We start from the raw sequence: 9,738 nt of genomic DNA, 5'->3' as shown, positions 1-9,738 counted from the left end.
TCATCGTTCCAAGAATTTTATATAACGATTTTCTTATTCAAATTGATTAGGTCAAAACATTTTTTCCAATCTAGAGAGGAACATAAAATGAGGTACTCGCACAACATTAGGAAAATCCTGCATAATACAACCACAACCGGTATGAGCGTAGGTTTAATACATAAATACGTAACGTGTATGGATGACTGAAAAAACTGACTAAAAAAACTCTATTACACTTTTAACGAGAATCATATTTCATAATCTCTAAAACAGTTAAATACTTAGTATGTGAAAAATCCAATATACCCCTCATAAAAGATATGAACGAAGCATAACAAAAAATCAATAGAACAAAAAACGTCATAAAAAGCGTGGTGGCATTTTATAAAATCAGGAGATAAATGCTGCTCGAATTGATTCCTATGCGGTATCCTTACAATTTAAGCTTTTGCATTCACATCTGAATGGAAAGTGTTCCACAGTTTGGAACTGAGAATGGAGCATTGTGTAGTCGAATGTCAATTCTTGCTTTGATAAGATGTCAGTTTTTGCAAAAAAAGCGAGTCTCGGTGCAACAGAATTTACAAATACTTTCACCTGGAAGAATGAAATGCATTGAAAATATTAAAATATTAATAACTTTACATATCAAGGTCATCAAAATTAGCTCACGGGAAACAGGTTCGGGTCACAAGAGTGGTTTATAAATCTCGACACGTTTCCAAACTTTCCACAATCGATGTACATTTCTGACTCCGAGTCAATCTTGAATTGATAGAGAAATGACTTATCACTCTTCATCCTGTTTGAGGTCTTGAAATAATCTGCAGAAAAGATTTCTCCGGCTAGTTCGCTAACAAATTCATTTCGTACAATATTTTGCAACGTGCGAACTCCCCATCCTTTTGAAGCAGTCGCGCCTGTCCGAAAAACTTGCAATTGTTTCGATAGTCCTTTCTGTACGACGCGATTCTGACACTTTTTGGCATTGCAAGGGCATAATTTTCCACATTCGTACAATTCGAAATCATCCACGGGCAAAGATGTTCGTTGTTCTGGCAGCAGGACACGGCCACTCGCTTCGTAACAAAGTCTAACTCCGTTGGTACCTGGGGCGATTTCGTAATGACTGCACTTTTCAAGGGAACCAGATTCACACCCTGTTTTGGAACAGTCACAGCGGTGGGGAGTTTTTAAACGGGGGTTGGAGGGATAGATGGGCTCTGTAATGTAGCTGAAGTCTTTTCCATATGCGAGGGTCGCCGAATCGAAATGGTTCACGCAGGGAATAGCAAATCTCCTTTCATAGCCGAGAGAGAGGTCCCTGTGGATGAAAAAATATTTAAATATGATCAACGCACAATTAATTATTTAGTATTATGCATACTCAAGGATAAATAAGCTTGGGGAGTCCATGAAATTTCTGAAGAGCCTGACATTAGTCCGTAATTTGTTCAGAGTTTTCCGTAAATCAGAGGGACACATGTCAATAACAGATTTTCCTTCGGCATTGCGAATTGATGGTTCGGCCCCAGCAGTAAGCAAGACTTCTAACATTTGTATAGGCCGAAACTGAATAGTAGATACAACGATGTGCCTAACCAACCAATAAACAAACCATAATCTTTACTGATTAACATGAAATTCGAATAACTGAACCGTATTTATTACATTGGAGTGTTTCCGTCATTATCCTGGGCGTTAGTATCAGCTCCAAGACCTATCAAAGTCATCATGACCTCCACGTTCCCCTTAAATGCTCCCCAGTGTAAGGCAGTTCCTCCATAACTGTCCACAATGGATACGATTTTATTCAGAGACATCTGAGAAATCAATTCTGCCAGGAACGTCACCATGCGATTTGAGTTAAACCGGCACGCCGTCGCCAGAGGTGTGCATTTTTTGGCATCTTGAACTTCCAATAGGTCCAAGCATTTCGGCAAATCCAGAGCTTTGGCTCCCAACACGTTATCATCTTTTGCCATCATGTGCAGACAGGTCATTCCATTACGGCTCATCTGGATAGGAAAATTTTGATTTTGGTACCAATAACAATAAAAATATATGGTGAAAATAACCATCTTAGTTGAAATACCTTGACATACGGATCTGCTCCTACCCCCACCAAATATCGGACAATTTCTGACTTGTCATAAGCCGCTGCCAACATTAGCGCAGTGCACCCAAACTTGTCCCGGAGATTTAATTTAGCTTTATAGCTACACAGAGTGTGTACTAGATTCAAGCTCCTTAATTCCACTGCTTTCATAAGTAGCGTCAACCCCATTGTGTTTGCAATACACGTATTGACGTCAGCTCCAGCTTCTATAAAATCAAAGCTTGTCAAAAATTTACTGATTTTAAAATCGAAAACTGGATTCACTTACCAAGAAATGCTGTAATTCGAGTCACATCGTCACAACTGTCTTCCGTTTCAATTAATTCATTTCCGATCTGCTGGCCGAGTTGCTTTGAGGTTAGATTTTGATTATGTTTAATAATTGTACTCAAGTTTGAAGAGCGAGGGTTGCTTGGCCCAAATTGTAATTCCACCGGTTTAGTGACACACTGTTGTTCAGAGAGGACAATGGATTTATCGGGAAGAGACCTGCTTATAAATAAACACATTTATTTTTAAGAAGTCCCCATAATATTTACTGTATAAAACTTACGATGTGCGGGGCTTGACGACACTGACTTTTTTATTGTTCTGCTGATTCAAGGCCAGGGGAGTTTTGACCAGGGGCAGTGAACGTGTATCTCGGCCCGTCCAAAGATCTATATTCAAATAAACGTCTTAATTTTCCAGTCAATAATTGAGTTTAATTTTCTTTATCTAATTTTGTGACTTTAAGTGTTTCTCCATTTGTAAAGCAAACAAACCACAGTAAAACTGACGCAACAAGAATTTATGATAATGTAAATATGTCCCTCACTATTAAAAAAAGAAAAAGACTGGCATGATTAAGAAATTCTAATCATTTTATTACCCTTGCATTTTGAACTTTGTCGTCGTCTGGCTTGTCCATCGGTGCGTTTCCTCTTCAAGGATGACGATGACCCATTAGACTCCTCCTCCATGGCTAATTTCGGCAAGTTTAACTGCAAGACAAAATATCGCCAGTAAATAGATTTATAAAATTAACTGCTCAAATAATTAACCCACCTCCTCTGACTCCTTGAGAACGTCACTGTTCGTCACCCCAGCCTGACCCAACGGTGTCCAGTCCACATCCTCGCCGCAATCGATCAATAACTTTGTCGAAATTCTCCTAACTCGTTTACTCGTTCGAGCAGAAGAATCATCGTCCCTTCTCTCGCTTTGACCCTCAACATTATGATTAGTCTGCTCCGTTCGAATCATATTTAATGTTTTTATTTAATGTTATTTAACGAGCAAAAGAATCAAATATTTCAATTTAAAATGCTCTATTCAGTTATAGCAAAACTTGAAAATAAAAGGTGCCCAAGACTCAGCTTTTCGAAACCCTGCTCGCTATATTAAAAATTAAAATTATGATGTGACAATAAAAATTAATTTTTTATAGATTTTTTTTCGAAGGACTCGAATTTGCAACAACATATGATAAAAATAATGAAGTGAGACTCTGAGACTGCAGAGATGAGTGGTGGGAGAAGACCGGCCGGTTAATTTCGTTATTTTTTGTGTTTTTTGCACTGCACTGCGTAAAATTAAATTGGATCACATTTTTTATGTTTAAATCTCTAAAAGAAGGAAGTATTATTACAAGTAACGCAGCAGCAAGAAGATCATTGCACCACCACAAAACCACCGTACACTAAAACCACAAACCGGTAAGAAAGTCTTGTCTTGTCACGAACCAGTGACCACGACCCGACTTCCGTCCGTCAAAGAAGTGTTACTCTTTCTTCTTCACATCTGGTAAAGAAATTTTATGAATTTCAAGTCAGGAATTTAATAATATTTGAATTACTATATAAGATTTTAGTGTGACGATGGCCGTCCCTGCAAAATTCCTGGTAACTCAGCTCTCCGATGAGAACTATAATTCTTATTTGTGCGAGAAAATTCAAGAAATTGCGAATGAGGCAATTTCATCGAGAGGTGTTTTTCTCTTGGGGGTGTCAGGTAAGTAATATAATTAATAATGTTGGTTTAAATTAAGGGTCATGTTATTATTGCATTATCAAAAGTTGGTGGTTAATTAGTCGTGTAATTTTTTTTATTTAGGGGGGTCCATTATCTCCATTTTGGCGGAAGGTCTCCCAAAACTAAATACGGATTGGACCGCGTGGAAAATATTTTTATGTGATGAGCGCCTCGTTCCTGAGGACGATAGCGAATCGACATACGGACAATACAAGATAAAACTGTTTCCTACACTTGCATCATTTCCAGAAGCCAACTTTGTCGCGGCGGACTGTTCCTTGGCCGGGGTTGAAGCGGCGAAGGACTACGAGGCAAAGTTAAGAGCTTTGTGGACCGAAGAAGAGAAAAATAGTCCTTCTTACGGGATGGCGGATTGTCTTTTGCTTGGTGTTGGACCTGATGGACACACTTGCTCTCTATTTCCTAATCATGCCGCTCTGAGTGTTGGGGATTGTTGGGTAACGAACATTGAGGATTCGCCAAAACCTCCCCCTGCCAGAATCACGTTGACCTACACGTTCATCAATAAGGCGACCAATATCTTAATTGCGGGGAAAGGGAAAGAAAAATGGGACATTTTAGAGGTGGGTAATCATCATCACATGAAATTAACTATTTTTATATAAATTTGATTTTAATTCGAATCAATAATAATCAATAGAAAGTGCAAAATGGTCAAGATTTCCCCATTGGACGCGTCGATAATCCAGGTGGTCATTTGGAATGGATTCTAAATGACGCCAAATAAATTTTCTTAATTATGAATATGCGCTCAACCAATGTCCAAAATTGCTCCCTTAGTTAAATATTATCAGCACAAGGAACACATTTAAAAGTCAAGTTACCGACGAACGAAACCAAAGAAAAATAGTTAATTATTTCAGAAAACGATAAATATGTCATGTAAAATGTTTGAGATAAATGATGATTATTGTAATTCTTCTGGTGATGGTTGAAACATATCTGCTTTATTTAAGATAATTAGCAATCAGTAATAAATTTAATTTCCCACTTGTTGCAATTACTCACTCACGCAATAGGTATTTTTGGTAGTACATTCGCAATACAGAAATAAAGAAGATTTAAACATGTATGTCAATCTAACGATTGTTTAAGAATAAATGATAACTTAACGTTTAAAAATGTTTGAACAATTTTCTTCCATTTGCATACCAAAGTGTTAAGGAAAACGTAGTTTTAACTAGAAGTTACTCTGCACCGGCAGTCGCTACGGTAGCTTCAGCATGAGCATAGAATGGTCCTTGATGAATGTACAGCTTCAACAATGCCATGTTCTCCGCCGACAGTATTTTTGCTGCAGATGGTGAATCCACAATAATTTGGACCAGCCGGAACTTGGCATAGACACACTCTTTCACAGGTTCAGGATTACGGCTGGTTAAAAACTCGATAACACCTGCAGAAAAATATAGTTTCATAATTTGAGTCATTTTCACTAATAAATAGACAAGATAACAAACTAGAATAACTGACCGGCTCCTTTGAGGTAATGTCTTTGTGCCCATTCCAAATGTGCTATGCTCGAGAGAAAATTCAGTGCTGCGATTCGCATTTCAGGGAATGGCAAACGTACCAAATCCATTAATTCTGACATATCGTGAAAAAGGATATTGAACCAGTGGGGGAGGCAGTCTTCATTTGCTTCCTAAGCATTAAAGTTAAAAATACAATAATACATACATAACTGGAAACAAATGGAAAGTCAATAAGTAAGACTAATTTGCATACGTCAGATCCAAACAGAAATGACATCGCTTCCAGTCCACGCGTTCGAGATTCGGTAGGAGCAATCGACAAGAGTTCCCGAATCAGTTCGAAATATTTCCGAATATCTATATACAAGCAGAAATTGACATTAGACGTTCATTTTACTAAACCAAGTATTTACATTTTTGCTAATAAATTACTTAAATTATTAGCAATTACTTGGTAAGTTTTTGTAGTACTGTTTGCCTTCCACCGTTCCTCCAATGTGGGCGAAAGCCTCAACTGCGACAGTCTTAAGTGGAAAGTTTATCCCACTCTGAAGGATCGTTGTCATCACGAGTGCTGTCATTTCTGTTGGTGGCAACGACACAGCGCCCACTTTTCCGATGAACTTAATAATTCCTGGAAGCAGGATTTCTCCATGGGGCTCTGTTCCTAGTGACTCTGTGAGAGTCTTAATCTCTTGGAATACTCCAGCAGTCTTCAACGCCTCCTGACCATGTGGACACCCAGCCAAGTTTGCCAAGATCTCAATAGCGTTAATTTGTCCCAAGAAGTCGTCCGACTTGAAAGAAAGCGTGATCAACAAGTTCATCAGTCCGACAGAGGTGTTCAAAGTGTTGAAATGGTCCGCAGACAACGTCGAAATGTTGGTAAGGACTTCATAAACTCGAAACTTTTTAGTTTCGCTGATTGATGGTTTCTTGTTCAAAAGGGCGTTGAATGTATCGACTGCTTCCTGGCTCAAAAAGTAGTCTTTTCCTGACTTTGTCGTCCCATACTTCATAAGGAGCTTGTCCGCTTCCTTTGCTGCATTCAACTCTTCCGACGCAAGCTGACCAATGACGGCGACTCTCAGGTTAGGATACTTGTTTAGAGAAGATTCATCCACCTCGATACAACGAGTAAGCTATAGAAATGACGTAAATTTTAGCATTTCAATTTTGTAAACCAATTATAGTTGGAAAATAAATTCAAAACTGATGCGTACATGTGACATAATCAATGCAGGAACTTCTGGCGCATCATGACTAAATCCTTGCGTGATGGACTCGTGATACTTATCCAGACAAGCTACCGGATCAAGAACGGTCATCAAATTTTTCAAAATGTCGCACGTGGATTGGATTTGTTCTCTAGATAAGAAAGCAAGAATGAATATTGCATCATCGTTTTCCCTTAATTTATACAATTAATTGTTACCACTCACGAGTTATCGGAAACCAAACAACCGAACAAAACCTCCAAGTTGAGATTGTTCATGTGTTCCATTAGCTGAGCCCTGGACAGGGTACCCATCGCTAATTTCAGGTTGGTCAACAGCTCCATCCGGGCCTTATCATCCGCCACGGTTTCAATACTTCCAAACAGCTTCTCCAAAATCGTTCCGGTTTCGGCAGTGGAACCCATTTTTAAATGTTAAACTGCAGCTGAAAAACGATACAAAAATAATTTTACACTAAATTTTACGACAGGAAATACAAAATCCGCTAAAAATTTACCTTATTCACAGTGGTTAAACACAAATATTATTTAACGCAGGTTAAAAGTTTGAAAATTTGAAGTTTGTGAGAAAAATGCAAATAATAATATAATTAAACTTTTAACTATGAGCTCAGCAACTTTGACTGATTTTCAAAAAAACACACTCAAATGATTTGAGTCAAATCTCTGATCAGAAGCACGTACGCGAACTAAAGTTTTACCGGCTGCGTGCTTTGTCTCACCTCATCTTTTCTCATGCATTTTTGTCTGCATGTCTTTTCTCGAAGCGTTGCCCACTGTCTAAATTTTTTCATGAAAATAAAGTCTATATAGCTTGTTTTATGATCTACTTTTACTAATTTTTTTAGCCCAAACCAGGGCTTATGTAATCATCATGCGTTCGTCCGTCCGTCTTTCGATAGCTCTAACAGGCATTTCTGGACCAACTTTGACCAAAACGCTGGGCAATGCATATGCAACAACCGAATTTGAAGATGTGGGTCAAATTAGTAGTATGTAGGTGTGCTGCATATCAATTTTCACAAAACTCTGGTTGATTTTGCATTGAAATCAATTTCATAGCACCTTTTCACACTGAATGCCAAAACATTCACGAATTACTTGTCGTCAAGTTAAATCGGTAACTACAAAGTTCAACTAAATTTCGACAGAAGTCAGACTCTCGTTCTGAGAAATTTTCAATTTCCGCAATAATAAATTTTACACGGTCGATCCCACTCCCATCTAAATTCTCAGTAAATCAAATTTCTAAATTCATACCCACCCAATCCAACCTCAGAAACAATAATGTCCTTCAACAGCAGCCTCTTCAACGGATCAATTCCTAATAACCAAGATGGATCCGGAAGTTTGCACGACTCTCGCAACATGTCCATACAAAGTATGACCCCTTCTTTTCTGAGCAATTTAATAATAATAATTAATTTAATTGTATTACATAGTTATTTATTTCCTAACAATCGTATATATGACTAATCTATAATCAATTATTCTTCAAATTATTTAACCAATTATTGTCCTACATTCATTTCTACTCTAAAATTTAGGACCCATGTACACCCGCGACGCAAGTTTGCCCCCACCGGAAGGGAGTGGACTTCCCGGCACCGTCTTAAATGAGCTTCATTACTTCATCGACAAACTTTGCGACAAATTAAAGATAGAATTGATCGAGTCTAAAATCCCAATGATTGCGGACGCATATAAAGAAGTGATACAAGATATTATCACATTTTATATAGAATATTTGATAACTTCGTATTGATTTTTTCAGCAACTTTTGATCAATCGAGTTCCAAGAATTGTAGTGAATAAGGTATGTGTCTAATTTGCAAATTTTAAATACGAGCTCGTAGTAGCTTAACTTAATACTATGCAATTGTAGGTGGTACAGAACTTGGAAGAACTAATAATGGAAAAATTGAAATCAACCTTGCCTTCCGTGGTCACGGAGGTCTTGATAGGAAAATACGGTCCTGCAATCAACAACGTCGTGAAGGCTCTAAAGGATGGAAATCTCGTCTGTAGCAAACCCTGCATTTGTGGACAAACAAATAATTCACAACTGAAAGATAGTTCTCAAGATGGTTCGCAAGAAGCAGAAAAATTTCCGGAAAACTGTATCAACACGTGTCCATGCATGAGGAAAGCACAATTTGTGGAAAGGAGTAGAGAACCCGTGGGGGGAAGCCGTGGGGGCAAAAGTTGTTCGTTTAGGAGGAGAGATCAAAGTGCAGAAAGAAGTTCGGTAATAGAACGGCGGAGAGAAGATCTTTTAGAACAGAAGAGAGAAGCAAGTGGACAACGGAGGGCAGCAGAAATTATGGAACGGAGGAGGAGACAACAAGAAGAACGAGATGCAGAAGACAGGAGACAACAAATTTCAGAAAGTAGAAGAGAACAATTTCCGCAAGACTGTATCAACACGTGTCCATGCACGAGGAACAACGCCGCGTGTTCCATGCCGTCCGCAGCATCTCGAAACAGAAATACATAAGTAGAACTGGAAATGGAAGCAATTGGACGAGCGCCCCAAACAGCAACAATTAAAGCAATTCCCCAAAAACTCAGGGGGTCGTTGAGCGCTTAAAATAAGAAATTAAAAATAACAGTAGTACATACTTTTGTCGTCAAATTCTTGTATCATTCTTCTGTAGTCCTAATTTTGCAAATTTAGTCAAATATACTAATAGAAATGGCCAAGCAAAACCAAGTTTCGAAATGATTTACAATTTAAAAATATTTATTTAAACACAAACACATTAATGAAATATAGACATTGCATCACATTATCTATTTGCATGTTTCAAAAGCACAGGCCATAATTTTCGTACAAAATATTTTATTCATGCAACATAGCTATTATAAGTTCATTTTCTAAGTTTTATCAT

The 9,738-nt window shown here is 38.0% G+C and overlaps 4 protein-coding genes across 4 annotated transcripts; 2 read left to right on the top strand and 2 right to left on the bottom strand.

Moving 5' to 3' along the window:
* Positions 1 to 15: 15 nt before the first annotated feature.
* LOC110842885 (histone-lysine N-methyltransferase EHMT2) lies at positions 16 to 3,647 on the bottom strand. Its single transcript, XM_022088745.2, has 9 exons — positions 3,149 to 3,647; positions 2,973 to 3,084; positions 2,655 to 2,760; positions 2,370 to 2,590; positions 2,078 to 2,307; positions 1,654 to 2,000; positions 1,370 to 1,579; positions 655 to 1,306; positions 16 to 579 (listed from the first exon to the last, which is right to left on the bottom strand). The coding sequence occupies exons 1-9, from the start codon at positions 3,344 to 3,346 to the stop codon at positions 403 to 405; spliced, it is 2,253 nt and encodes a 750-aa protein (XP_021944437.1). The 5' UTR covers positions 3,347 to 3,647; the 3' UTR covers positions 16 to 402.
* A 15-nt stretch (positions 3,648 to 3,662) lies between these two features.
* Positions 3,663 to 5,257, top strand: LOC110842887 (6-phosphogluconolactonase). The gene is made up of 4 exons (XM_022088747.2): positions 3,663 to 3,886; positions 3,947 to 4,093; positions 4,196 to 4,698; positions 4,776 to 5,257. Exons 2-4 carry the CDS (start codon positions 3,961 to 3,963, stop codon positions 4,860 to 4,862), a joined length of 723 nt encoding a protein of 240 aa, XP_021944439.1. The 5' UTR covers positions 3,663 to 3,886; positions 3,947 to 3,960; the 3' UTR covers positions 4,863 to 5,257.
* Positions 5,061 to 7,487, bottom strand: LOC110842886 (26S proteasome non-ATPase regulatory subunit 5). Its single transcript, XM_022088746.2, has 7 exons — positions 7,345 to 7,487; positions 7,053 to 7,272; positions 6,834 to 6,978; positions 6,062 to 6,752; positions 5,864 to 5,967; positions 5,609 to 5,780; positions 5,061 to 5,531 (listed from the first exon to the last, which is right to left on the bottom strand). Exons 2-7 carry the CDS (start codon positions 7,250 to 7,252, stop codon positions 5,323 to 5,325), a joined length of 1,521 nt encoding a protein of 506 aa, XP_021944438.1. The 5' UTR covers positions 7,253 to 7,272; positions 7,345 to 7,487; the 3' UTR covers positions 5,061 to 5,322.
* A 172-nt stretch (positions 7,488 to 7,659) lies between these two features.
* On the top strand, positions 7,660 to 9,344 carry LOC118434687. Its single transcript, XM_035848755.1, has 4 exons — positions 7,660 to 8,228; positions 8,395 to 8,558; positions 8,622 to 8,663; positions 8,733 to 9,344. The coding sequence occupies exons 1-4, from the start codon at positions 8,135 to 8,137 to the stop codon at positions 9,342 to 9,344; spliced, it is 912 nt and encodes a 303-aa protein (XP_035704648.1). The 5' UTR covers positions 7,660 to 8,134.
* The last annotated feature ends 394 nt before the right edge of the window (positions 9,345 to 9,738 follow it).

The sequence above is a fragment of the Folsomia candida genome, unplaced genomic scaffold (assembly GCF_002217175.1).
Source record: "Folsomia candida strain VU population unplaced genomic scaffold, ASM221717v1 Fcan01_Sc002, whole genome shotgun sequence".
Classification (NCBI taxonomy): domain Eukaryota; kingdom Metazoa; phylum Arthropoda; class Collembola; order Entomobryomorpha; family Isotomidae; genus Folsomia; species Folsomia candida.
The sequence above is the reverse complement of the archived record's forward strand: the minus strand, read 5'-3'. Positions and strand labels throughout refer to the sequence as shown.

What these genes read in the sequence shown, in the direction of transcription:
- LOC110842885 (XM_022088745.2), bottom strand. Translation starts at nt 3,346, where the DNA reads ATGATTCGAACGGAGCAGACTAATCATAATGTTGAGGGTCAAAGCGAG. An exon ending in ACAAAGTTCAAAATGCAAGG is followed by an intron (nt 2,761 to 2,972) that starts GTAATAAAATGA and finishes ATTTGAATATAG; the next exon opens with ATCTTTGGACGGGCCGAGAT. An exon ending in CCAAGCTTATTTATCCTTGA is followed by an intron (nt 1,307 to 1,369) that starts GTATGCATAATA and finishes TTTCATCCACAG; the next exon opens with GGACCTCTCTCTCGGCTATG.
- LOC110842887 (XM_022088747.2), top strand. Translation starts at nt 3,961, where the DNA reads ATGGCCGTCCCTGCAAAATTCCTGGTAACTCAGCTCTCCGATGAGAAC. An exon ending in TTTTCTCTTGGGGGTGTCAG is followed by an intron (nt 4,094 to 4,195) that starts GTAAGTAATATA and finishes TTTTTTATTTAG; the next exon opens with GGGGGTCCATTATCTCCATT. An exon ending in AAAAATGGGACATTTTAGAG is followed by an intron (nt 4,699 to 4,775) that starts GTGGGTAATCAT and finishes AATAATCAATAG; the next exon opens with AAAGTGCAAAATGGTCAAGA.
- LOC110842886 (XM_022088746.2), bottom strand. Translation starts at nt 7,252, where the DNA reads ATGGGTTCCACTGCCGAAACCGGAACGATTTTGGAGAAGCTGTTTGGA. An exon ending in CATTTCTGTTTGGATCTGAC is followed by an intron (nt 5,781 to 5,863) that starts GTATGCAAATTA and finishes TTTAATGCTTAG; the next exon opens with GAAGCAAATGAAGACTGCCT. An exon ending in ACATTACCTCAAAGGAGCCG is followed by an intron (nt 5,532 to 5,608) that starts GTCAGTTATTCT and finishes ATTTTTCTGCAG; the next exon opens with GTGTTATCGAGTTTTTAACC.
- LOC118434687 (XM_035848755.1), top strand. Translation starts at nt 8,135, where the DNA reads ATGTCCTTCAACAGCAGCCTCTTCAACGGATCAATTCCTAATAACCAA. An exon ending in TCGCAACATGTCCATACAAA is followed by an intron (nt 8,229 to 8,394) that starts GTATGACCCCTT and finishes TCTAAAATTTAG; the next exon opens with GACCCATGTACACCCGCGAC. An exon ending in TTGCGGACGCATATAAAGAA is followed by an intron (nt 8,559 to 8,621) that starts GTGATACAAGAT and finishes TGATTTTTTCAG; the next exon opens with CAACTTTTGATCAATCGAGT.